Source organism: Siphateles boraxobius, unplaced genomic scaffold (assembly GCF_051911475.1).
Source record: "Siphateles boraxobius isolate OS27281-9 unplaced genomic scaffold, OSU_SipBor_1 16, whole genome shotgun sequence".
NCBI classification, from domain to species: Eukaryota; Metazoa; Chordata; class Actinopteri; order Cypriniformes; family Leuciscidae; genus Siphateles; species Siphateles boraxobius.
The window spans coordinates 14,837,953-14,863,954 of NW_027508766.1; the positions used below are offsets into that span (position 1 = coordinate 14,837,953).

The 26,002-nt window shown below is 40.4% G+C and overlaps 1 protein-coding gene across 8 annotated transcripts in view; it reads left to right on the plus strand.

Annotated features, from left to right (window-relative positions):
- rasgrf2b (Ras protein-specific guanine nucleotide-releasing factor 2b) overlaps positions 1-23,930 on the plus strand; it is an 84,526-nt gene extending 60,596 nt beyond the window's left edge. For 3 of the 8 annotated variants that reach the window (XM_077231695.1, XM_077231701.1, XM_077231698.1), the window contains 13 exons: positions 398-813; positions 3,541-3,666; positions 6,172-6,261; positions 7,664-7,770; positions 16,281-16,393; positions 16,559-16,619; positions 18,630-18,733; positions 18,896-18,980; positions 20,018-20,215; positions 20,304-20,383; positions 20,463-20,580; positions 20,694-20,762; positions 21,821-23,930. In XM_077231695.1, the coding sequence (XP_077087810.1) occupies positions 398-813; positions 3,541-3,666; positions 6,172-6,261; positions 7,664-7,770; positions 16,281-16,393; positions 16,559-16,619; positions 18,630-18,733; positions 18,896-18,980; positions 20,018-20,215; positions 20,304-20,383; positions 20,463-20,580; positions 20,694-20,762; positions 21,821-21,913 (1,660 nt within the window). In that variant the 3' untranslated portion in view covers positions 21,914-23,930. The remainder of the gene's footprint in view (positions 1-397; positions 814-3,540; positions 3,667-6,171; positions 6,262-7,663; positions 7,771-16,280; positions 16,394-16,558; positions 16,620-18,629; positions 18,734-18,895; positions 18,981-20,017; positions 20,216-20,303; positions 20,384-20,462; positions 20,581-20,693; positions 20,763-21,820) is intronic. The other 5 variants (XM_077231697.1, XM_077231696.1, XM_077231699.1 and 2 more) reach the window with 5 other exon arrangements.
- Positions 23,931-26,002: the final 2,072 nt, after the last annotated feature.

Genomic DNA, 26,002 nt, shown 5'->3' on the forward strand with positions numbered 1-26,002 from the left:
TCATCTCTGTCCATTTTTCTGGTTTATCTCCTCACATTTTCCACTTTGTTTGTCTGTATTTTTGGGAGTGTTTGTCTTTATCCTTTTCTTATTTTTTTTTGGGAAGTTACTATTATGTGATTTTATTAAATACTGGATACTGCCCTTGCACAATTGCTGTCATCCATTGCAGATTTCACATCTTGCGATGTTTACCTGTTGTTCTCAAACTCTGAAAGCTGCAGAGGAGGCATGCCTCAACAAATGACGCTCCATATGTATTTTCACAGAGTAGAATGCAACCAACACACCCTTTGATAAGAATGTTACGTGTACTTGGAGCATGCAAGTATGAAGAATGTGTCAGTGTTGCTCTGGCATTTATGCCCCTTCTTTAAATGTTTTTTCCACAACTCAGATCCCTGGAGCTTTTCTTTGCCACCAACCAGAACAACCGCAGCGGGGACCACGTAAATGACAAATCCCCCAGACTGTGTCGCAAGTTCTCATCTCCTCCACCTCTTACCATCCCCTCCCGTACTTCCTCTCCAGTTCGCACCAGGAAACTCTCTCTTAATTCCCCTATCAGCTCAAAAGTAGGCATCCTGGATCTGTCCACAACCTCTTTATCTACAGCCAGCAGCCCAACCTCCGCCAACCCCACCATCTCACCCCCACCATCCAACAACAACAACAACAACAAGTCTCCTGTGGACCTTAGCCGTGGACAAAGTCCGTCCTCCCCTGAGCAAAGCCCTGGAGCTCTGGATGACAATGCAGAGGTGCCGCGAATCGACGCCCTCTGTGGTAAACTGCGCCGCAGCATCAGGAGAGGTGAGCTATAAGAGATTTTCTATTTCTAGGAGTAGTAAGAGAAACATATTCACTCTTTTTTAAAACCTAGTGAGTGGCCCCACACAGGGGCAGAGCCAGACGATGTAAACATTCAGGGCTTAGCCCAAACCAGGGGGGTCCAGGGGTATACTCCTAGGGTGGCCATTTCCATAACACCAAAAAGGAGGACACAGACATCCCAACCTGCAATAAGTCATTTCACGGCTATATATTTTGGTTATCGGTTGTGCGCGCGCTACACGGTTTGGAGCTCGCGAGCTCTAGATTCCGGGAGATATATAACATTTGGGGCTTAAGCCCAACTAGCCACAACCCCCCCCCCCCCCCCCCCTCCACCCCATCATGTGATGCCGCCTTACAGTATGGCCAAAACAAGGTAGGCCTGTCCTGTGAGCCAGCATAAGTAAGATTTTTTATTTTAAAAGCCTTCACCTTGGGATCATGCCTATGGTACCTCTGTAGGCTCACTGTACAAGGCGCTTTTCCATTACCAGTACCAGCTCGACTCGCCTTGGCTCGCCTCGACTCGGCTCGCTTTTCGTTCCGTTTTCCATTGCAGAAAGTATCGCCACAAATAGTACCCGGTCGTCATAGCGATGACTTTCGTTCCTCGTTGCCCCATCAAGCTCTCGCTGGATCCTCTCTTCGGCAACCAAACAAAGGAATGTCTGCACCTCCTCGTTTGACCACGGCGTATTCTTCCGAGTTGCCATAATAATAGTAGTAAGTTTAGTAACTATCTCTGGCTAAACTATTTAAAAAAGGCGGGGTTATTCTGGATACTCCATCTGGCGCGTGCAATGATGACGCAGTGAATAGTGACGATTCTCTCTGACCAATCAGCAGTCGGCATTGTTTTCACGTCACATTTTAGTATCGCCTTAGCTCGCTTAGAACCTCGCCGGAGGTGGTACGAAAAAAAGTACCCGATAGCAGGTACAGGTACAACTTTTACACAGTGGAAAACCAAACAAAGGCGAGTCGAGTCGAGTCGAGCCGAGCCGGTACTGTGTAGTGGAAAAGCGCCAATATGTTTTGGAATAGAGCAGTGTTGGATGCTGGAAGTAGGTCAAGACACTAGCTGGATAGGAACGTGGATGTTAGTGAACATGACCTTCATTAGCCGACTTTTGCCTTTTTAAAAGCATAATTTCATCTAGAAGTAGCTGGCAGAGTGAATATTGTAGGTAAAATTTCTGTAGATGCTCCAAATTACATTGAAAACCATTATAACTTAAAGGCCAAACTAATGTGTTATTTTCTTTTTATAGGCTATTAGTCTTAACAGCATTCTCCTGTCTCCACATAAAATCTATGCGCATATAAAGTGCAAACATGCTTGTATTGAGTCCCTCTTTAATGCAAAACAGAGGACTTAAGATATTTAACGAAACACCCATAATGCTTGTGGTTATGGCCCTCTATTATACTGGCATCCAGGCAGCTCGGAACTAAAAGCAGAAAATGTTTGAAACCTCAACCAAATGATAAAGCACTTTATTCAGAAACATTCAAAGGATTGATATTTGTTTAGGAAATGCACATCTTTGAGTGACTTCGGTTAGGATTTCTGATGTGCGTTACTACACTGGTATTTTGCTTCTTGTGTTTGCTAGTTTAAAGAGATTTTCTTGTATTGTTTCTTCCTCTTTCTGCTATAAAATCCAACATATTATGAGGTCAGTCTTATTGTAAACTATTGGCACTAATAGTAAGCTTTAACACTGCATTAGACAAGCCACATATTACAATGTGACCAGACCCAAAATTGAAAATCCTGTCATCATTGTTAACCAAAGAGTTGATGGACCCCATTCACTTCCATAGTATGAAACAACAAAACATAAGTCAATAGTTTGATTATTCTTCAAAATATCTTCTTTTTATCTTGAAGAAATTCATCCAGGTTTTTACCAACTTGAGGGTGAGTAAATGATGGCAGAATTTTAAATTTTGGGTGAAGTATCCTATTTTTTTTTTAGTCTGTCAAAGGATAAACCAGGCAAAATAATATTTTTCATATACATATGTCCCCAGTCGTATCTATTGCCCAGATTATCATCTAAACTGAAATACTATTATAGTTTTTATAAATAGTTTGAATTATTGTATTTTTTTTATTAAACTAAAACTGAAATAAAAATGAATAAAACTAGATATTATTTTTATTTATTATTATTTCAGTTTTAGTTATTTTAGTACCTCAAGCTAAACTAAATGAAAAGTTACTTTTAGTTAACTACAGTATCCCTGCCTAGGGTTTTTTTTTTTTACCTTAACCACCTCACAACTTCCCATATCACCCTAGCAACTGCGTAGCAACACTGTAAAAAAATCATATGATCAATACGTTATAACTTTAACTGCATTTTACATTTTTACATTACATTTACAGCAATTTTACATTGCTTTAACTGATTAAAATAACTTAAGCAATTTTCTACTTTTTTAAATTAGTTATACAAGGTTCAACTTGTTTTTTTAAAGTCAGTTTAATGCAATTTAAGTTGAAATTACTTTTTAAGGCAGCAATTTTTTAAATTAATTTTTTTACAGTGAACACTCTGGCCCTAGTTTTTTTTTTTTTTTTGCTGTTCCCTGCCCCCTGCTCTGTTGCTTGTAGAGCTGTTACCCTAAAACCATTCATTTTTGAAGAATCAGGGGTTGTATCATCCATTTTAATAAAAACTCTGACTTTCCCCTCAGCTGTGCTGGAGTCAGTGTCTTTGGACAAATTTATTCCAGAGTCGCCCCAGGGCAGTGAACCAGGAGAAATCTCTCCATGCCGTTCACCCTCCACTCCACGCCACCTCCGCTACAGACAGCCAGGAGGTAAGAGTGCGCATGTCTGTTTCTGTTTGGCTCTCTTTTGAGACCAGCTGCAGAGTCAAACACAGTAGTAAGTTAAGACTTTCTGAAGGAAAAATAGATACATCTGTGAATGTAACAATAATTCCAATCTTGCTCGCTCTTTTCCCATTAGTCCTTTTGCATGCATTGAGTGACATATACATGCATGGTATGCATTCACTTTATGCTGGTCTTAGGTCAGTTTTTATAAATTGTTCACTTTGCATTTTAGTGGAGAGTGCAACCAGCATTCCTGATGGTTCCTTAAGGGAAGCTTGCTCAGTGCATTCCTCAATAAAGTCTATTCTCTTACTATATGGCCACAGTCACAGTCTTAGATCTGAAACAGTCAAATATTGTGCTTGGATGACATTAAATAAAGCCATATATGGGAGAGTCGGGAGAGGAGATTATTAGGAACACCATACTAATACTGTGTTTGACCCCCTTTCGCCTTCAGTACTGCCTTAATTCTACGTGCCATTGATTCAACAAGGTGGTTTAGAAATGTTGGCCCATATTGATAGGATAGCATCTTGCACTTGATGGAGATTTGTGGGATGCACATCCAGGGCACGAAGCTCCCGTTCCACCACATCCCAAAGATGCTCTATTGGGTTGAGATCTGGTGACTGTGGGGGCCATTTTAGTACAGTGGACAGAAACCAATTTGAAATCGTTCAAGCTTTGTGACATGGTGCATTATCCTGCTGGAAGTAGCCATCAGAGGATGGGTACATGGTGGCCATAAAGGTATGGACATGGTCAGAAACAATGCTCAGGTAGGCCGTGGCATTTAAACGATGCCCAATTGGCACTAAGGGGCCTAAAGTGTGCCAAGAAAACATCCCCCACACCATCACCAACAGCCTGCACAGTGGTAACAAGGGATGATGGATCCATGTTCTCATTCTGTTTACGCCAAATTCTGACTCTACCATCTGAATGTCTCAACAGAAATCGAGACTCATCAGACCAGGCAACATTTTTCCAATCTTCAACTGTTCAATTTTGGTGAACTCTTGCAAATTGTAGCCTCTTTTTCCTATTTGTAGTGGAGATGAGTGGTACCCGGTTGGGTCTTCTGCTGTTGAAGCCCATCCGCCTCAAGGTTGTGTGTGTTGTTGCTTCACAAATGCTTTGCTGCATACCTCGGTTGTAACGAGTGGTTATTTCAGTCAACGTTGCTCTTCTATCAGCTTGAATCAGTCGGCCCATTCTCCTCTGACCTCTAGCATCAACAAGGCATTTTCGCCCTAAATGCATTGAAGCAACTGCCATGTGATTGGTTGATTAGATAATTGCATTAATGAGAAATTGAACAGGTGTTCCTAATAATCCTTTAAGTGAGTGTATAATGATAAATTATATGTAACACATTCCACCTGCACTTAATTGGTTCTGAGTGGCACAGATGTTGTTGCATCCAGGATGTTTGTATTTGGGTATCTTTTTTTTCATCTTATTTTGCTCAACATAAGCATTCAAATCAAGATTCTGTCATATTTATATAAAATATATGGTTTGTAGCTATGTCTGCTCTCTTAGTTTCCATGAAAAGCTATTTCCATATGTTCACTGCAGTTGCTGATTGAATATGGTTACTAAAGGGCAAAAAAACATTGTTTATTTTGAAGTATCACCACTGGATTAGCAGAATGACTGGATATGAGATAATTATGGTTTTATGTACATACTGTACTACACGTCCCCTGAAAAACTCAAGGGTCAGTTCACTCAAAAATAAACATTCTGTCATTATTTGCTAGCCATAATATCATTCCAAACCTGTATGTTATTTACCTTTTCCCATGGAGCACACACACATACATTATTTTTTAAGATAATATTCACATAAGTCTTTTCTAGACAAGAAGTGCATAGTGACCAGGGGCTATCAAGCTCCAAAGAATGAAAAATAATGATAAGAGTAATCCATACAATGTGTGCACTATATTCCAAGTTTCCTCAAGCCATCCTATAGCTTTTGTGTGATGAATGTACTGAAAATGATGTAATTAATCACCGAAATGCCCCACTAGATATAACTATTATGTGTAGTTTTGACATCATGGCGTTCATTTAGTTAGAGACACCAGAGAATGATGTTTGAGGTTTTTGAGGTCTAACCTATTGGTCTATTAAACACACAAAACCTTTGTATAGATTCTTTGTTGGTTTGGAACAACTTAACATTTATGCATTTGGCACAGGATTACGCTTTTATTCAAAGCAACTTAAATTGCATTTCAAGGTACACATTTACATTCTAATCAGTTCTTGCTTTCCCTGGGAATCAAACCCATGGCATTGTACGCGCCAACGCTCTACTGTTTGAGCTACAGGAAAGCTACTTTAGAGATGAAAGAATTTTTAGGTGACTTGATCTTTTAAAGGTGCCGTCACACTTTGGGGGAGATTAAGTATTTTATCTAAAAGTAGTCACCAATCATTCAATCTTAATCTCTCCATATTTTTTTGTTCTAGTCCAGTCAGCTGAGAACTCACGCTGCTCTGTTTCTCCAGCCTCTGCATTTGCTATTGCCACAGCAGCAGCTGGACACAGCAGCCCTCCAGGTACACTGCACCACTCACAGAACCCAAGAGATGTGCAAAGCTTCATGTGCTATTGAAATTCACTTTACACACAGCTGTTGAAGTTTCTGCAGATCTATAACCCTCCATTATCAGCACTCAATGACAAAACAATTTTCAACATCAGAACGGGAAGGCTAACTAAAGGCAGACTGAAGAGCTACATGTTGAATTAAGAATAATTTACTTAGAATAAACTTTAAAAAGCCCTAATCATCTTACTTGCATAAACTAACATTCTCTCATCCTACTAAATACCATCAGAAAGAATTTTATTAAAGGGTTAGTTCACCCAAAAATTTAAATTCTGTCATTAATTACTCACCCTCTTGTCGTTCCAAACCCGTAAGTCTTTAGTTCATCTTTGGAACACAAATGAGGATCTTTTTGATGAAATCTGTGACCTTTCTGTCTCTCCTTTGGCAGCTATGCAACTACCACTTTGACGCTTCAAAATGTTTATAAAAAGATCGTAAAACTAATCCATATGAATTTAGTGGTTTAGTCCAAATTTTCTGAAGAGACACGATCACTTTATATAATGATCAGATTGATTTTAGGCTTCTATTCACATAAACATGCATCAACTCACACATTAGTTGTGGTGAACAGAAGCTCAAGTATGTTCGCTTGATGTGCGAGAACCAATGAGGTTCATTCTCATTTTACGCAGCACGTTTGAGCTTCCTCAAGAACCAGTGAGGTTCATTCTCATGTGTTATGCAGCACGTTTCAGCTTTCTCGAGAACCAATGAGGTTCATTCTCATGTTACGCAGCACGTTTCAGCTTTCTCAAGAACCAATGAGGTTCATTCTCATGTTACTCAGCAAGTTTGAGCTTCCACAAGAACCAATGAAGTTCATTCTCGTGTTATGCAGCACGTTTGAGCTTCCACAAGAACAAATGAGGTTCATTCTCATGTTACGTAGCACGTTTGAGCTTCCACAAGAACCATTGAGGTTCATTCTCATGTGTTACACAACATGTTTGAGCTTCCTCAAGTCCTCAAGTGAGTAATCAATGACAGAATCTTTCTTTTTTGGGTGAACTAACCCTAATACTGTGTTTTATGCCACTTTGTGGTTTCCAGATTTCCAGCACTGCAATTTGGCATTGTTTAGTGGCAGTAATGGCATTTGGGAATTCGGAATTTTTTATACAGTACAGTACTTTTTAGAAAGAAGTAAATTTGATAGTAAGGCAAATGACTGTGTGTATATATATATAATGTATTAAAACGCCTTAATTGTTTCACCTTTTTCAAATATACTCTTCTTGATCATACAGTATGTAATCCATATATACAGACGTTTTACAATCTGAAATAAGAGCCTGTATATTAAAGGTCTGTATTACCCTTACAGTGTGTATATTCCTTTACAGTTTTTAATAATTCTGAGCGGACTTGTGACAAGGAGTTCATTATACGTCGTGCGGCTACCAACAGAGTTCTGAACGTCCTGCGCCATTGGGTCTCCAAACACTCACAGGTCTGTCCTTCAGCTTTAGCTTTACAGACTGTTTCAGTCACCTGCATCATTGCATGTCATTACGTACCTTAAACAGAAGTTGTCAACCTCATTTGTGTCTTTTTCTCCCTCCCTGCTTCTTGACTGATATTTTATCACAGGTACTTTTACATTTGTGTCCAAGCTCTGGCTATGAACACATGGTTAACCCCCAGGCCTCATGTTTTACTGGGTAGAGGAAGCGTAACACCTCTTCACAATTTCCATGTTATTTTCAGAAGGGAAAGCAATTACCTTACATAAACAGTACCAAACCTTAATTAACACAGCAACTACTGGATCAAAACGCATTTCTTCAAAGAGAGACTATTAAAGGTGAAATGTGCAATTTCTGTGCCAGTAGCATCCAACCAAATGGATTAGAAGAATATTGATTTTTTTTACTTTTTCCCGTCTATTCCATTAGTTGGACTGACAGATAGTCCCGCTCCAAACTTAGAGACATCTTTAACCATCTCACATCTTTCTAAATAATAATATTCTAAATACTTGGCGATACAACAACACTTCCATAACTACTAGAACTGCCAAAAGGGATCATTTTGACAGCTAGATTCCAAACTCTATATCTTTAATGATAAATACCCAATTGAGAGATTAATGCATTTATTGAATTAGGATATCTTTTAAAAACAAAACAACACCAAACTGTACATTTAAACAAGTTTAATTATACATTTATAAATAATATAATTAGTAGCCTACCGTAATTATTGCGTATTCACAACAGATAGGCTATATATCCATATCCATTCAAAATAACTCAGAACAAGATAACTAACTAAAAGTATCTTATTTAATTATAAAAAAAAATATTTTAATAGAGAAAATAGGCTAATAGAAAAAGCTGAAAACGAGCTGATCTAAAACAAAACAAAGAACAAAGAAGGAAGTGTAGGCTACAGAAACATAAAAAACACTAGCTTATATTACTAATTGTATGTTAATTATTTACATCAATAGAGTACTGTGGTGATCTTAATATAATTTATTTTTTGTTTGTAGAAATTACCATATATGCAAACACTCAGGACCGCTACTGACCTTTCTGTTGACAGTGAGAGAGGCAATGGTCAATCGTGGGAAATGTAACAAAAAAATACCGAGAAATTCAGTGCGGTCAATATGACCGTATAGGTAAATATGTTCAGTTGTTTTTTTGCCTAATGTGTAATTTATATGAAAAACATTTTAAATTAAATTTAATTATAATAGGATTTATTTATTTTTTTCAACAAAGTTATTGCAGATATAAAATTCAAAACGGTCAAAATGACCATCATGGCCGTTTTAGTGTTAAACGCCAAAAAATGCATTTTGTGTGAACTAGCCCTTGATGTTGCTTTGTCGGGAAGCTTGGCATGCACAAAGAGCACACAGAGCAATGTTTTGAAAAACCTAAAAGCCACAGTGTTACAGTTTTCAGGGAAATACGAATGACTTTGGATCTGCACATCCAGTTGGAATAGTAAAAAGTATTTTGACATAAAAATGAACTCAAATCTACCATGCTCTGTATGACCTCACTCCCTCAATGCAATGTGAAAAAGTACTACGGGTTAATGGGTGTAATACAGTTGTATTTTTGTATCTTTATTGATTCAGTTTTTTCAGCTGTGCTTGGCTCGCTATTAAAGCCAGGTAATTGTCATATTGATCTCTGTTATAATGACATTAACTCATAGAGATAAAAGATCATTTCAGTCCTGGCCAACTTTTTTATGAGTCAAAGCATACGATATTATAACATTAATATTGACAACTTCAGAACAAAACACAGTCACAGCACCTCACACACAGCCAACATAATTACGTGCTGCAGTGGAAAGAGTTTCTCATAATGGCCTTCTGAAATAAGCACCTTTTTTCAGCTTTTACCTCGCTTAGTTTGAGTGAAGGCAAAGTGTGGGCTAATTACATTGATCTGTTTTAACCCTTTGTCAGTTTATGCTAAGAACAGTCAGACAAAGTCACAAAGAGAGAGCTTGTTAGGAGTGACCTTTATGGTTGCACAGGTGAAAGCACGGGTGAGAGAAACATGAGAGGAGAAATGTTTACAAATGCTGGTTGTCTAGAGAGAGAGGTGAAAAATTTAGCGGGTAGCTGAAGGAGTAGCTCAAATGTACTTCAAAGTACTACCGTGGTATACATTGTTATTTTATATACACATTAATATTATTTCTTTTATTATTATTTTACACTTGTATATGCATGCATGCGTGCATGCGTGTGCGTGTGTGTGTGTGTGTGTGTGTGTGTGTGTTTGAAAGAAGTCTCTTCTGCTCACCAAGGCTGCATTTATTTAAAACTACAGTAAAAACATTAATATTGTAAAATATTTCTTATTATAATCATTGTTGAAAACAGTTTTTGCTGCATAACAAACAGTGATACCATTCACAAACATCTGTGGTAAGATAAAAAAAAAGAGATAAACATGAACACTTTTATTCATAAAGGATGCAGTAAATTGTTCAAATGTAACAGTGAAGACATTTGAATGATTTCTGAAGGATCATGTGACACTGAAGACTGGAGTAATGATGCTGAAAATTCAGCTTTGTCATCACTGGAATAAATTAAATGTAAAAATATATTAGAAGGGAAAATATTTCTTGTGATAATATTTCACAATAATACTGCTTTTACAGTATTTTTGATTAAATAAATGCAGTCTTGGTGAGCATAAGAGTCACATATATGAACATGTTATATTATATATATATATATATATATATATATATATATATATATATATATATATATATATATATATATATATGAAGACCTCCGATGAGATAATGAGATCAAAAATGAGATACTAATATTGAGTGAATGCTATTCGCACATACGTTTATCAAATACTTTCACTTCAAACTCACTAAATCCCAGCCTCAGCCCATTCAGAAATGCTGGTACTTGGGTAGAAAACTATACATAGGAGCCTGATAAAAATGTTAATATTAAACAAAAGCTTTAGACAGGCTTAGAGGCTTTTGCATCTGAAGTCTTCATATATATTATGGTGAACATAAGAGACATACACACACATATATTTATATATTCTCTTTTTTATTCACTTTATTTTCATTTTAGCTCACATTTTATTATAATTTAGTAATATTTCTATTTATCTTTCATTTATATTTATTTCAATTTTACTTTAAGCAATATTAGTACTTCAAATTAAACTTATTTTAATACAGTTAATTGCCGAGGCAAAATGGTTCATCTTCAAAACAGAAACTAACTGACAAGTTGTGCAGATTCTAGTACTACTACTTTTTGAATTCAGATTAATATTTAGTCAATCTACTTAGGGTCTCTACTGGAAAAGCCAGGTCGTTCCAGCTTAGAGTGGTTAAGATGTTTTTTGTAACATGGTAACAGGTTTGCCAGTCAAAAATAATCCACTAGCAGTAAACCTCACAGAATTATCAGAAATAGCTAAATTGATATTAATATCTTAATATTTCTGGTTTCAGGAAGAAGTATATCTGGCAAATATATCTTAGGAGAGTAAAAAGGATAATTTTAATATTTTATCCAGTATGTAAAAAACATGTACTGTACAACGGGGGCATGAAAATGTGCTGCATAATAGGAATAAGCAAAGTTGCCCATTATGCTAACTAGCATATCGAACATGAGAGTACTCATACTCTGAGAACAACAGAGCACAAACACTCAAGTGGTTTATGCATTTGCATTTGAAAGGCTGCAGAGAATATTATGTAGTAATTAATTGGTTTGTTTAAATCATGTCACCTATGCTATTTTGGATAACTATTCCTTTGCAAAGGAGTAGTATTTACAATTCCCTTTCGTCCTGGGAACTCCGACGTGTCGTCGGGGGAGTTCCCTGACGAATTGGGATCACGCTAGGGACACCAATTGCCTTCGAGTGAATTAAAACGAGCCAATGAAAATTGGCATGCAAGATTTGCATTCCGCGACCCGCCTACCAGCGCAGGTATAAAAGGCGGAAGTAAACATTGCGCAATGCTTTTAGCTTCGGAGCCGACCAATTGTGTCCTCTCTGAGTGTGTGAGCTTTAAGATTGTATTTTTCTTACGGCTACGAGTCTGCTGTTTCGGGAGGGGATCTCTCTGTGTTGGTGAGATGGCGTTTCAGCGACTGTGCGGTTCCTGTCTGCCGGCTGCGTCTATATGCTGTTAATTCAAAAGCTGTTTTCACAGCTGGTAAACGGTAGAGTGCGCACAGCAGGCTTGCAGTTTCCCCGCTGTGTTGCCACGTTGGGTCCCTGTGTGCTTCAGCACGATAGAGAGAGTACTTTCTTCCTGAAAGAGCAACACGAGTGAAGATCGCGTCCTTTTCAGGATGACGTTTCACTCGTGTGTTTCTGGATGCGATCGTTTCCTGTCCTTATTTGACGGCCACGTTCGTTGTTTCACATGCCTAATCAGTGTGTGAGCACTCAGGAGTGCATGACCACGTCTGCACGCTGCTCGTCTCCCCTTTCTCGTAAGGGCTTGAGCCGCCCAGCGTGCCGTGTGCCGTCGAGGCTTTCGGATGGGCCTGGGATGGGGTGGGATGGGCTCTCAGATGAAGAATTTTGGCAGTATGGAAGCATTTTGGTGCCAATATGGCAAGCCAAACATGCCTAAATCTGCAGAAGTTTTTCCTCTCTCACTACCACTGCACGTGCGTAGTTCTAACTCGGGGTTGTGCTGTGCTTAGTGACTGACAGTGATTAGTCACAGCACTGGCCTTCGGTTAGACGATGTCCACACTGGTGGTCCAGAAGCACCTCAAAACCAGCCCGCTCGGAGTTTGTTTTTCCCCAGCAAAGGGAAGGGAAACAACTCTGAGAGGAGCGACCCAGAGTATGTGACGATCTGCTCTTTGGGAGTGCGTGTCATCACCACTCCTTCCCCCGGGGGAGGGCTGGGTGGAGAATTTCGTTTCTGTTCCGCCGCTGCATCAGCGGTACCCAAAGTTTGAGCAGTCCACTTCCTCTGAGTCGTTCACGGGCCCCAGCGCTCAGATGGCAGTGAGGGCTACGGCCTTGTCACTCTCGTCTCTCGCTGGGTGAGGGGAAACCAGGACTCGATGCCCCCGGGCCTCGTCCCTCGTTACCCCTCACGGTCGAGACTGGCAGTATAATAAGACCAGTTTCCTCCGTCCGAGAGGGTCAGAATGGTAGTGCGTGCCGCCCCCGAACTGCACCACTCCCGTTCCCCTCTCCCCAGCTTGCAGATAGCAGTGGTCTGCAGCTGGGCCCGGAGGCGCAGAGACCAGCATACGAGGAATCAGGAGTCTGTGGACGGGGCCTCAACTGCATTGGCACATCAACTGCCTAGAGTTGCAAGCAGTACGTCTAGCCCTGCGTCGCCTCAAGGGGTTTCTCAGACACAGGCACGTACTGGTCCGTACGGACAGCACTGCGACCATTGCGTATATAAACCATTTAGGTGGTCTACGCTCCCGTCGCATGTCGCGACTCGCCTCCCACCTCCTCCTATGGAGTCAGAAGCATCTGAGGTCGCTTCGTGCCGTTCACATTCCAGGGGAGCTCAACCGTGTGGCAGACGAGCTCTCGCGATTGCCTCCCCTGCCAGGAGAATGGCGACTCCATCCCCAGGCGGTCCAGCTGATTTGGAGTGTCTTCGGAGCCGCACAGGTAGATCTGTTTGCGTCTCCAGACACAACCCATTGCCAGTGGTTTTACTCCCTGACCGAGGGAACCCTCGGCACGGACGCCCTGGCTCACAGCCGGCCCCGGGTCCTGCGCAAGTATGCGTTTCCCCCAGTGAGCCTTCTTGCACAGACTCTGTGCAAGGTCAGGGAGGACGAGTAGCAGGTCCTTCTAGTGGCGACGTGTTGGCCCACCAGGACCTGGTTCACGGAACTCATGCTCCTCGCGACAGCCCCTTGGCCGATTCCTCTGAGGAAGGACCTTCTTTCTCAGAGACGGGGCACTCTATGGCTCCCGCGTCCAGACCTCTGGAAACTCCATGTCTGGTCCCTGGAAGGTAAGTCCCTGGGGAAGCACGACCTGGTCATCAGATTCCTTAAGGGTGCCAGTAAGTTACATCCACCTTGTGTTTTGCACTCTGTACCCTCTTGGGACCTAGCTCTGGTACTTAGAGCTCTTCAAAGTCCCCCGATTTAGCTTTTGCTGGCAGTAGCGCTTAATATCCTGTCCATTAAGACAGCGCTCCTGTTAGCATTGGCCTCCTTCAAGAGGGTCGGGGATCTGCAGGCTTTTTCGGTCGATGAATCGTGCCTAGAGTTCGGGCCGGGTGAGACCCCGGCTCGGATATGTGCCCAAGGTTCCTACCACTCCCTTCGTGGACCAGGTAGTGAACCTGCAGCGCTGCCCCAGGAGGTGGCAGACCCAGCCCTGCCTTTTCTCTGTCCCGCCCGTGCCCTGCGTGTTTATATTGACAGAATGCAAAGCTTCAGAACCTCAGATCAGCTTTTTGTCTGTTACGGAGGCCAGCAGAAGGGGAAGGCCGTCTCCAAGTAGAGGTTAGCCCACTGGTTAGTGGATGCTATCACCCGAGCATATGAGTCTCTGGGTGAGCCTTGTCCTCCCAGGTTGCGCGCTCAATCCACTAGAGGTGTTGCCGCTTCCTGGGCTTTGGCTCAAGGCGCCTCGCTGACAGACATCGGTAGAGCTGCGGGCTGGGCGACACCGAACACGTTCGCTAGGTTCTATAGCCTTCGTGTGGAACCTGTTTCCTCCCGAGTTTTGGCTCCAGCCAGTGGGTCGAGGGAATAGGTTGTGTCGGCTTGCTACGCCACTCCGCCTCGCAGTGGATACGTGCGTTCCTTGCTCCGTTGGCGCCCTATGTCGGTGAGCCTCGTGAGTTCCTCCTTAACCCTTCGTGCTGGGCGTGGCGGACCGCCCGGCACCAGGTCTGCTACCTCTAGTAAGGAGTTGCTAGTAGACTGGGTGCTCCAGTGGTTTCTATTGTGACCCATGATGCCACGTGCAGTTCAGCCGTGTCTTCCCCTTGACGGACTCGTTCGTCGTCCCTGTTGGGTACGCTCCCACTTCCCTTGGATTGGGACTACCTCAGGGACTGCCATATGTTTCACTAATCCTTCGGGCTAGTACATATGTGTATTCCTGTCCTTCCTCAGTCAGGCTGGGGCTTCCGCGGCGTTCCCTCCTCTCTTGAGGGAACGCTTTCCCAGTGTTATCCAATATCCACTGTGCGGGTCTTGCGGAACAGCAGTGTGTTTCCCATGCTAGCTCCCGCAACTTATATCAAGAAACTACTGCAGGGTAGCTTGCCAGGTGCTGGAAGGGGCCAGCACCATGGCGTTTTATTAGGTATCCCAATTCATCAGGGAACTCCCCCGACGACACGTCAGGGAACTCCCTGAGTACAGGGAACGGAGACGTGTCGTCGCTTCGCCATGTTGCTGTACCTTCGCGGAGGACTGGACACCGTTCGGCTCCTCAGCGAAAAGCATTGCGCAATGTTTACTTCCGCCTTTTATACCTGCGCTGGTAGGTGGGTCGCGGAATGCAAATCTTGCATGCCAATTTTCATTGGCTCGTTTTAATTCACTCTAAGGCAATTGGTCTCCCTAGTGTGATCCCAATTCGTCAGGGAACTCCCCCGACGACACGTCTCCGTTCCCTGTACTCAGGGAACGAGGGTTACATACGTAACCGAGACGTTTTCTTGTCAGGATCAGGATTATTAGTAAGCTCAAAAACTGGCAGACTAAAGTGCTCTAAACACAGATGGTACAAACAAGGACAGATCAAATTAGCCAAAAGCTTTGGCCCCTATGGCCAAATTATTTCAGCAATAAACCTAAAGTGAATAGGGAAAACTGCAAAGAACATCGACTGTTTAATAGATGCGGGTCTTTATGAAGCAAGAAGTGAAGAATGCTTTAACTGTGACACAAGAGATTATTACCACCCACCTGCATTGCTTGCAGGCACAGAGAGACAGAAGAAAGACTGGGTTAGCTGTCGATTAGTGCACTGGGAAACTGTAGAGCTGAGGTACTGTAGTACAGCTTCTGGTAAGCTCTAATAGAAAGTGTGCCATTTTAAGCACTTTCATGAATCACACACTGCATACAACAGCCTGATTTTATTAATCTGCATTTTGTGCTTGTTTTCCAGTAAAAAAAAAAAAAAAACATTCTTATGTTTGCCCATTAAGTATACCCCTCACTATATTTTCAATAAAGTTAAAATTTTAATTCATGATTTGCTCTTTGAAAACAGTTTTGCTTGCAAAATTTAGATGTTTCTACTGGAAAACAAGAAACATATTGATTAACGATATTAATGCAGATGAGTCCAATGCATATTCTGTGTACACTGCAAAGTGTGAAAAAAAGACCTTGACATTTCAGGGAAATTAGTTAAGATTCACTCAGTAGTTCATTTCAGTCATCTGACTGAGGATGTCAACCCATTAGTCGTCTCACGTGTTTGTAGAACGTGATATTATGTGTGTGGTGGGTTTCAGGACTTTGAAATGAATGGAGAGCTGAAGATGGGTGTTATCTGCCTGCTAGAGGAGGTGTTGAGAGACCCCGACCTTCTTCCCCAGGAAAGGAAAGCCACAGCAAACATACTAAGGCAGGTTACATAAGCACAGCCTCTCACACATGAAAACCAAAGCACTTTTGGAAAGTCACTCCGGACAGGAGTGTCTTTAATATAAATGTAGATCTTTTTCGAGATTTTGTTTTGAAGGGAAACATGAAAGCTGATTGTGGACGAAATTGGCTTTTTTCCCCTCAGTGCCCTTTCTCAAGATGACCAGGACGATGCTCAATTGAAGATTGAAGACATTCTTCAGATGGTGAGAATGTTATAGTCTTTTTACATGTGTATAGACCCACTGAAATTACTTCAGAAGTGCAGTTTTCTTTCCTGTGTTGAATGTGGGGCTTATCAAGTCAAATCAGCTTCTAAACAGCCAAAAGACTTTAAATTACAGCTGAGAATAAATATGGATGGATGGATGGATGGGTATTTGGATTTATGATCCAGTAGATAGATAGATAGATAGATAGATAGATAGATAGATAGATAGATAGATAGATAGATAGATATATAGATAGATAGATAGATAGATAGATAGATAGATAGATAGATAGATAGATAGATAGATAGATAGATAGATAGATAGATCGATAGATAGATAGATAGATAGATAGATAGATAGATAGATAGATAGATAGATAGATAGATAGATAAATAGGTTTAGATCTCTGAGTTTGGCATCATCATCATGAGGCAGCATCAGTGAATTACACGTTCAAACTGCAAATCTCTGAGCAGCAGGACTCTAATTACAACTTCAAACAGCGAGACTGTTGCTGTCCGCCACATGCAAACTCTACACACAAAAACACCCTCGAAAAATACATTTCAGTGGTATTTCCTTTCTGAAATCTCCATGTATTGTTGTAAATGATCATGCGGTTACATTTCAAAGCCCTGCTAGTGATATCTGCTGAGTTTCGATTTTAGAGGCATGGTTTTGGAGGGGTTTCTCTGGTTGGATAAGCATGTCATTGGCAGTTTAGGAAAAATAGCTAATATTCATGTGATGAGACTGATGTTTATTAATATTGTACAAGAGGCATCTGCACTGTGTTCAGATGTACTTTATTATGCAGTCAGTTCCACTTATTCCTCTGCTTATATTTTACATTTAACAAACATTTTATGCAGCACTCTGTGTTGTAAAAGGAATTGAGTGAGCTACATTAGTTGATTTTAATGTTTCTTATGCACTATTGTTTATAGGCTGAAGGCGGAAAAATACACACACACACACACACACACACACACACACACACACACACACACACACACACACACACACACACACACACACATACACACACACACACACACACACACACACACACACACACACACACACACACACACACACACACACACACACACACACGACTGTATGATATAATGTGCTACTGGCAGCACCATACTGGGCTCACTAATTACAGACACAGCGTGTGTGTGTGTGTGTGTGTGTGTGTGTGTGTGTGTGTGTGTGTGTGTGTGTGTGTGTGTGTGTGTGTGTGTGTGTGTGTGCGCGCATGAGGACATTTTTAATAACACATTGTCTGGACATATACACCCTTATCTTGCTTCTGAAATCCTCACCTACTGTGTTAATTGAAAACGGTCTGTGCAAACATAACCAACAGTCACTCATCGCTAATTGGCAGTTTGATTATAGATTTTCAAGATTATAGATTTTCAAGAAGTTCATATATGTGTAATTTCTAGCCATAAAATCAGCATCAGCATGGTATTTTGCACTTTGCCATTATGATTGTTATTGTGTATTATAAATAAAGTTCTCTCCGGAAACAAATGTTTACATTGTTAAAGGGACAGTTCACCCCAAAATTTTTGAAACCTATATGACTTTCCTCTATGTAACACTACAGGTGGTGTTTTAAAGAATGTTTATTCATGCTCTTTTCTTTGCAATGAAAGTGAATGATGACCACATCTATCAAACAAGATTTTCCCTTAATATATCCAGTCTGTTCCTCACACATATCTATCATATGGCTTTTTATTTTCCTTTTGAAGCATGACGTTCACTTTCACTGTATGGAAAAGAGCAGCATGACATGGATTTTTTTTTGTCCAATCGAAGAAAGAAAGACTTGAGGTATAAAATAAGGATTTTTTTTCTTTTGGATTTTTCGTTTTTCATATACTTTCTAGATATGCAGTATTTATAATACCTGAAAGAGTTATTGAACAATTACCATGCCATTTTTCACAGTTAATAACTTTTTATGTGTCTGTTCATCTCATCCAGGCTGAATGCCCAAAGGCTGAGTGTTTCGAATCTCTGTCAGCAATGGAGATAGCTGAACAAATCACTCTTCTCGATCACATCGTCTTCAGGAGCATTCCCTACGAGTGAGTAGAGCTTCAACACCGTACACGGAGATGCAGACCTCAAAAAATGCATGAACAAATCTATGTCAGCTTTACTGAATATTTTCATTATGGGCCTCAAAAAAGCTCCTGTGTTCATGGTGTAACATCTATCAGAATACACTGACTGTGCTCTTGCTGTAGGGAGTTCCTGGGCCAAGGATGGATGAAGACAGACAAGAATGAGAGAACTCCATACATCATGAAGACAAGTCAGCACTTCAATGATGTGAGTGTATATGGAAATATCTATAGGCCATCTTAGCTTGTTATAGGAGATACCGGGTCAAGTTGTCACATGTAGAAGTGTGCTGTGTCTCAGTTAGGTATAGAGTCAAAAGTATAATTAGTTTTCTCTAATAATGGTCTTGTATTTTACTTATAAACACCTAGTTCAAATCTCCCACATTTGAATATTTGGTAACACTTTACTTAAAATATATATAATGCATGATAAAAGTATTTTAATGCTTTAATTATGCCTTATAATGCACCTTTGTATGTCTTCATGAATAATTGTATCCACAGTTATAATGCATTATAATTCTTATCTATTTACTGTTACACCTTTAGAAAGTGCAGTGCCTTAAAACACAACCCATTTCAGATGTAACATAATATCTGCAAATATTATAATGCATTTTAACTTTAGTTACAATTACTTAATGTATTATAATAATATTTTGAATACCTTTGTAATGCATTATACATAAAGGCTTTAAGTTAAAGTGTTGCCAAATATTTTTTGTGATTCTGTATTTATCATTTGGAAAAATTCCAATATTGGATTTCATCCATTCATCATGTTTTGAGCTGATATTTATGAAAAAATAAATCCTATATTAAAGAATGGGTAATTTCACAAATTTTTTTTTCTTAAATATCCAAGTCATGTTGCATTTTTATTGAGGCATGTTTCACACAAGTTTTAAATGTTATGCATGTATACAGTTTTCTGATTGCAGTATTAGTTTGCCACAACAATGGTACTTTTATGTTACATTGTTTTCCTACAAATAGGCTGTGTAACATGGCAAATATACAGTATTGGGCCATGTTGTCACAGCATGTGTTCATTGAAATGTATATTCTTTCCAATTATGGTGCAAATGTTTTTTGTAGCCAATACTTTAAGGTAAAGTATATGTCTATACAGAAATCTATTAAAACTCTATTAAATATTCACTGGAGTAAAAAGGTGTGACAACTAGCCCCGGGCATCCCTCCAATGATAAAAAATGTCTCTCTCTCTCTCTCTCTATGTAGATGAGTAATCTCGTGGCCTCCCAGATCATGACCCACACAGATGTTGGCTCTAGAGCCAGCTCTATTGAAAAATGGGTAGCAGTGGCTGACATTTGCCGTTGTCTCAACAATTTTAATGGTGTCTTGGAGATCACATCTGCCCTGAATCGGAGTGCCATCTACAGGCTTAAGAAGACATGGGCTAAAGTCTGCAAACAGGTGAGAGATGCACTGCACTGTAACGTTTCGTGTAGTAGATTATATCAGTGTGGTCAATTATTCACCACTGTTGTGTCTTTTCAAACAGACTAAAGCACTAATGGACAAACTTCAAAAGACTGTGTCATCTGAGGGAAGGTTTAAAAACCTGAGGGAAACTCTAAAAAAGTGAGCTCTTGCTGCTAACTCTCCTACATCGTTTGATTACTTATGACTTGTATGTCACCTCATTTCTGTCTTTCTGCAGCTGTAATCCACCTTGTGTTCCATATCTGGGTATGTACTTGACAGACCTCGCATTTATTGAAGAGGGAACCCCAAACTTCACGGAGGAAGGTCTGGTTAACTTCTCAAAGATGAGAATGGTAAGAAATTATATTGTATCCTGCATCATTTCCTTTGGGATTAATTAATATTTGTGCCAATTATCTTTGAGATACTGTGGGTAGACTGATAGATCATTACACTCTGTCTGCAGATATCTCATATCATACGAGAGATCCGACAGTTCCAGCAAACTCCTTACAGAATTGAGCACCAACCAAAGGTTAGACAAATAATTCATATTCAGATCAAGTCCTGACACCTCTATCTATTCCTGTAGCTTCAGTAACATTACTAATGATCATTTGATTGATCTCAGGCATGCAGACAGTGTGTTGTCTGTACTGCTTATACCATTCATAGACATTCGATGACTATTATTTGCAGATGCAATTTATAGCAATCAATGCTTAAATTATACATATATAGGCTAGTTGATGACATATTTTGCAGTTGTATTTAAACCTCAGCTTTTTATTATTAATAATTTCAATTACATATGATGGTATTTACTTATTTATTTAAATAAGTATACATTACCGTGCAAACATTTGGGTAAGATTAAAAAAAAAAGAAATGAAAAAGAAATTAATACTTTTATTCAGGAATAGTAACAGACATTTATGATGTTTCAAAAATGTTTTAATTTCAAATTAATTTTGTCCATTTGAAATTTCTATCCATCAAAGAAATCTGAAAAAATATTTATCACAGTTTCCGCAAAAACAATAAGCAGCAAAATTGTTTTCAAAATTGATAATAACAAGAAATGTTTTTTACTTACCAAATCAGCATATTAAAATGACTTCATATGGATCATGTGGCACTGATGACTGGAGTAATGATGCTGAAAATTTCACAGGAATAATTTACATTTTAAAATATATTAGTTATTGCTGTTTTACTGTATTTTTGATCAAATAAATCCAGTCTTGGTGAAAATAAGCGACTTCTTTCAAAAACAATAAACAATCTTACCATCCCCAAACTTTAGAAGTTTTTCCAGGGGTTTGCAAAGTTGCTGAACTTTTTTTTTATTTTGCTTTTTGTGCGTATGATATTGTGTGCTTTAAAATATGATATGAAATAATTATGAGCTTATGTGACTCCAGATGAACCATCACATTATGTTCTTTTTTAGTGTTTTTTATTAAATGCTTGAAACTTTTGTGTGCAGTATGTGTCATTTTCTTTATATAGTTACTTATGTAATCTGATTCTACTCTAATTTGTAATCTATACTCTAACCTTTTTTATGTAATGTACTTTTTTCGTGTCCAGGTCACACAGTATCTTATGGATAAGACTTTGATTATGGATGAGGACACACTGTATGACTTATCTCTCAAGATTGAACCCAGGCTTCCTGCATGAACAACAACCTCAATACCTGGCAGCTTCCATCTAGATGTGCTTCTCACTCTTGGGATGTTTTGAAGGCATGAATCATGCCTAGTGTTTGAGAAAGAGGGACACGAAGGATGGAGGGAACATGTTCGTTTGAAAATGTGAAAGGGTAGAGGGTCCGGGTTTGGAAGAGAGTATTAAACAGAGCTCACGACCACAATGTCACCTGAAGGGTGACTTTTATCATGGAGATAAAGGAAAGAAGGATAAAAAACTGGCCACTGTCAGAGGTCAGGGGTCATGAGTGAGTTTCAGGGTCTAGCAGATTTTAAGAGAGCGGGTGAAGATATGTAGCATGTACAGAAGTAGAGCTATTAGCCAGTTCGTATGTAGTGTATTGTGGCCCCCTGGGCTTGTGGCCCCTGGCACATCCCATCATTGGTAATGGTAGTGACTTTGTGCATGAACTAGACTGTGGGTTTGCTGTGTGCTTTGCCTCAACTTTACACTCCATGTTCTTTCCCATCTGCCAACAGCTGGCTGCATTGAACCAAACTGCCACATGACAATTTTAAAAGATACATCAGTCTTCTAAGTAATGGGAATGTATAGTAGCTTTCTAAAATACTAACCAGTTGTAAATGATATTTAGATTTCGTAATTCCCCCTGAAGCGATGTGGGCTCTTTAAAAAAAATGTGCCTTCTCACATTCACAGACACTTGTAAATGAAAACTAATGTCTCAGCAATGCTTGAAAGTTATGATATTAGCAAACGATTGGCCTCTGTAGCAAACGACAGAACAGAGATATTCAGACTAAATATAAATTTGCATTTTCTTCTCAAATTCTGAAACATCTTACTTGAATCGCATCAGCTTGCAGATATACTCCACTTGCGGTGGGTTGCATCATCCATGCATTTAAAAAGTACAAGTTGAGTTGATATTGTGCAATGCAAACCTTTCCCGATCCGATTTTACAGTAAGTTGAGGCTTTGCCGCCCCCTATTGGAGAAAAAGGCTCATTATTGTTGAGTGTTTCTTGGCTAAAATGACTGGAATCCAATTCTGAATCTTCAAGTTCTTCAATAATCAAAGCTTTCCTGCTTTTTAATGTAACGATCCTCCTGGTCAGCTAACCAGAAAAGAGGGCCTCTCCATTATTTGCATGAAAAATTCAGTGATCGCATGTTGGAAAATGCATTGCAAGACATGTTTTGTGGTCATGTGTCATTCAGCTGCTGTGTAGCCTCTTTTAAACTCTCTAGAAACCTCAAGTAAAACAGATATATGAATATATTTAACTTCTCTTTTGACTGCAGTTATTTATCTAAATACTTTGATCATAATAGCTGGAGATTTCATATGCATAGACTGGCAGGGAACTGTCAGATTGGCCATAAATATATATCTACCACTGTGCTGTATGAAGACAATGTTGTTTCTGTCTGATCTTTCCTTTCTTCAGAGTGAGACGGATGTCTATTCTTTATGCGTGAGTGTGTGAAATGCATGAGAGCTGTAGGTGTGAATGTGATCTCAGAGGTGAGTGGGTTGGAAAGGTGTGAGTTACACTCTCATCAATGTAGCGTTGTTATCTTTAAAGCAAGTGTGACGGTAGTATTTATTTCCTGCCATATTTATTTGACCTTTTTGTATATAGTGTGTCAATATGGGTTTATGATATAATGTGATTTTGTCCCCATCCATCGCCATGTAATATTTTAATTTTCGCAAGAACTCCTGTAATTGTTACATTTTGCTAAATGTGTTAAGAAAAATGTAGCATATCTGATTAATTTACAATCCTTTGTCCATTTTTTTTTTTCTCTTTGTGCACAGAATTATTGCTTTGGTATGTTGCATGTCTTTGCATGTCCGGGTTGGATTCCTTCTGTGAAAACTGCTTTTTGTACATTTCTGTATCAAAATATTTTTTCCTCTTCATTTTATCACTGATTCTCTTGCAGAATGTATGGCTTCAGTACAATTATATGCTTTCATTTCAAATAAATCAAAAAAAAAATGGAATCTGGAGTGTTCTCTGGAGTGACGAATCACGCTTCTCTGGCTATCCGATGGACGAGTCTGGGTTTGGCGGTAGCCAGGAAAACGGTATTTGCCTGACTGCATTTTGCCAAATGTAAAGTTTGGTGGAGGGGGAATTATGGTGTGGGGCTGTTTTTTAAGGGTTGGGCTTGGCCCCCTTAGTTCTAGCGAAAGGAACTCTTAATGCTTTAGCATACCAAGACATTTTGGACAATTTCATGCTCCCAACGTTATGGGAGCAGTTTGGGGGTGGCCCCTTCCTATTTTTTAACATGACTGCATGGATGAGCGAGTTTTGTGTGGAGGAACTTGACTGGTCTGCACAGAGTCCTGACCTCAACCCGTTAGAACACCTTTGGGATGAATTAGAGCCGAGACTGCGAGCCAGGCCTTCTCGTCCAACATTAGTGCCTGATCTCACAAATGCGCTTCTAGAAGAATGGTCAAACATTCCCATGCACACTCCTAAACCTTGTGGAAAGCCTTCCCAGAAGAGTTGAAGCTGTTATAGCTGTAAAGGGTGGGCCAACTCCATATTAAACCCTACGGATCAGGAATGGGATGTCATTAAAGTTCATGTGCATGTAAAGGCAGATGTCCCAAAACTTTTGTCAAAATTGTATAGATAGACAGACATATAGATAGATAGAACTACAGATAGTAAAAATTTGTCTCTTCAGCTGGTGTCCGGGCACTAATTTCAAGGTCTCTCTCTCTCTCTCTCTCTCTCTCTCTCTCTCTCTCTCTCTCTCTCTCTCTCTCTCTCTCTCTCTCTCTCTCTCTCTAATCCTACCGAGGAAGGAAGAGATGAGCACAACATGGCTCTGGTGTTAAGCCAGATAATGCTTGAGCTGGGCAAATCAAATACCAGTTTAATTTTATCCATCACATACACTGTCCTACTAGCTTTATATATCCTCTATAGGTATTTTATCTGAAAATGGAGATACCCCTGCTGAAAAACTACTCGGTTACTCATGTAACCTCAGTTCCCTGAGTTAGGGAACGAGTATTGCGTAGCTATATGCGTAGCATACACGTCAGAGCCCGCGAAGGGGGCGTGACCTCAGTCTATAATAGTCCCCGAATTCGCCATTATAGCAGGTTTAATGACTGAAGCGACAACTTGCCATGTGAAAGGCGAGGACCAGCCGGCCGCATCACAAATATCACTAATGTGAATGCCAGATGACCAAGCCCATGACGAGGCCATACCTCTGGTCGTATGGGCCTTGATACCTATAGGGCAAATTTGACCCGCTGCGGTATAAGCCATAAAAATAGCATCCACTTTCCATCTAGACAGTCTTTGCTTAGTGACTGGATCCCCCTTGGATCTACCACCAAAGCAGACAAAAAGCTGTTCTGATTGTCTAAAAGACGCAGAACGCTCCAGATAGATCCTCGGTGCTCTGACAGGGCAGAGAAGATTAACCTCTCCATCTTCTGCAGAAGGAGGGAGGGCTGATAATGTCACCGCCTGTGCTCGGAACGGTGTTGAGGGCACTTTAGGACGTAACCATGTCTGGGCTTGAGGATGACTCTGGAGTCATCTGGACCCAACCCTAACCATGCAGGGCTCACAGAGAGCGCCTGCAGATCTCCCACTCGCTTGATAAATGCCAACGCCATAAGGAGAGCGGTCTTCAGCGAGAGGGGTTTTAAATCAACCAATTGGAGCGGTTCGAAAGGCGGACCTTTCAGAGCCCCCAGGACCATGGAGAGGTCCCAAGGCAGCACAGACGGAGTTCTGGAGGGGTTCATTCTCCTCGCACCTTTCAGGAATCTTACAAACAGGTCGTTTCTTCCCAGTGACTGTCCAGCCATCAGAACTTGATGTGCTGCTATGGCTGCCCCATACACTTTGAGCGTGGACGGGGAGTGACCCGCGTCCAGCAACTCCTGTAAGAATGAGAGAACCACAGATTTCTCGCAGGACTCTGGCTCAGCCTGATTTTTCGAGCACCAGCTGGAAAAACCATACCATTTTGAAGCATACAGGCGCCGAGTCGACGGGGCCCTGGCTTCAGATATAGTGCTTAAAACCTTCTCAGGAAGGTCCTTGG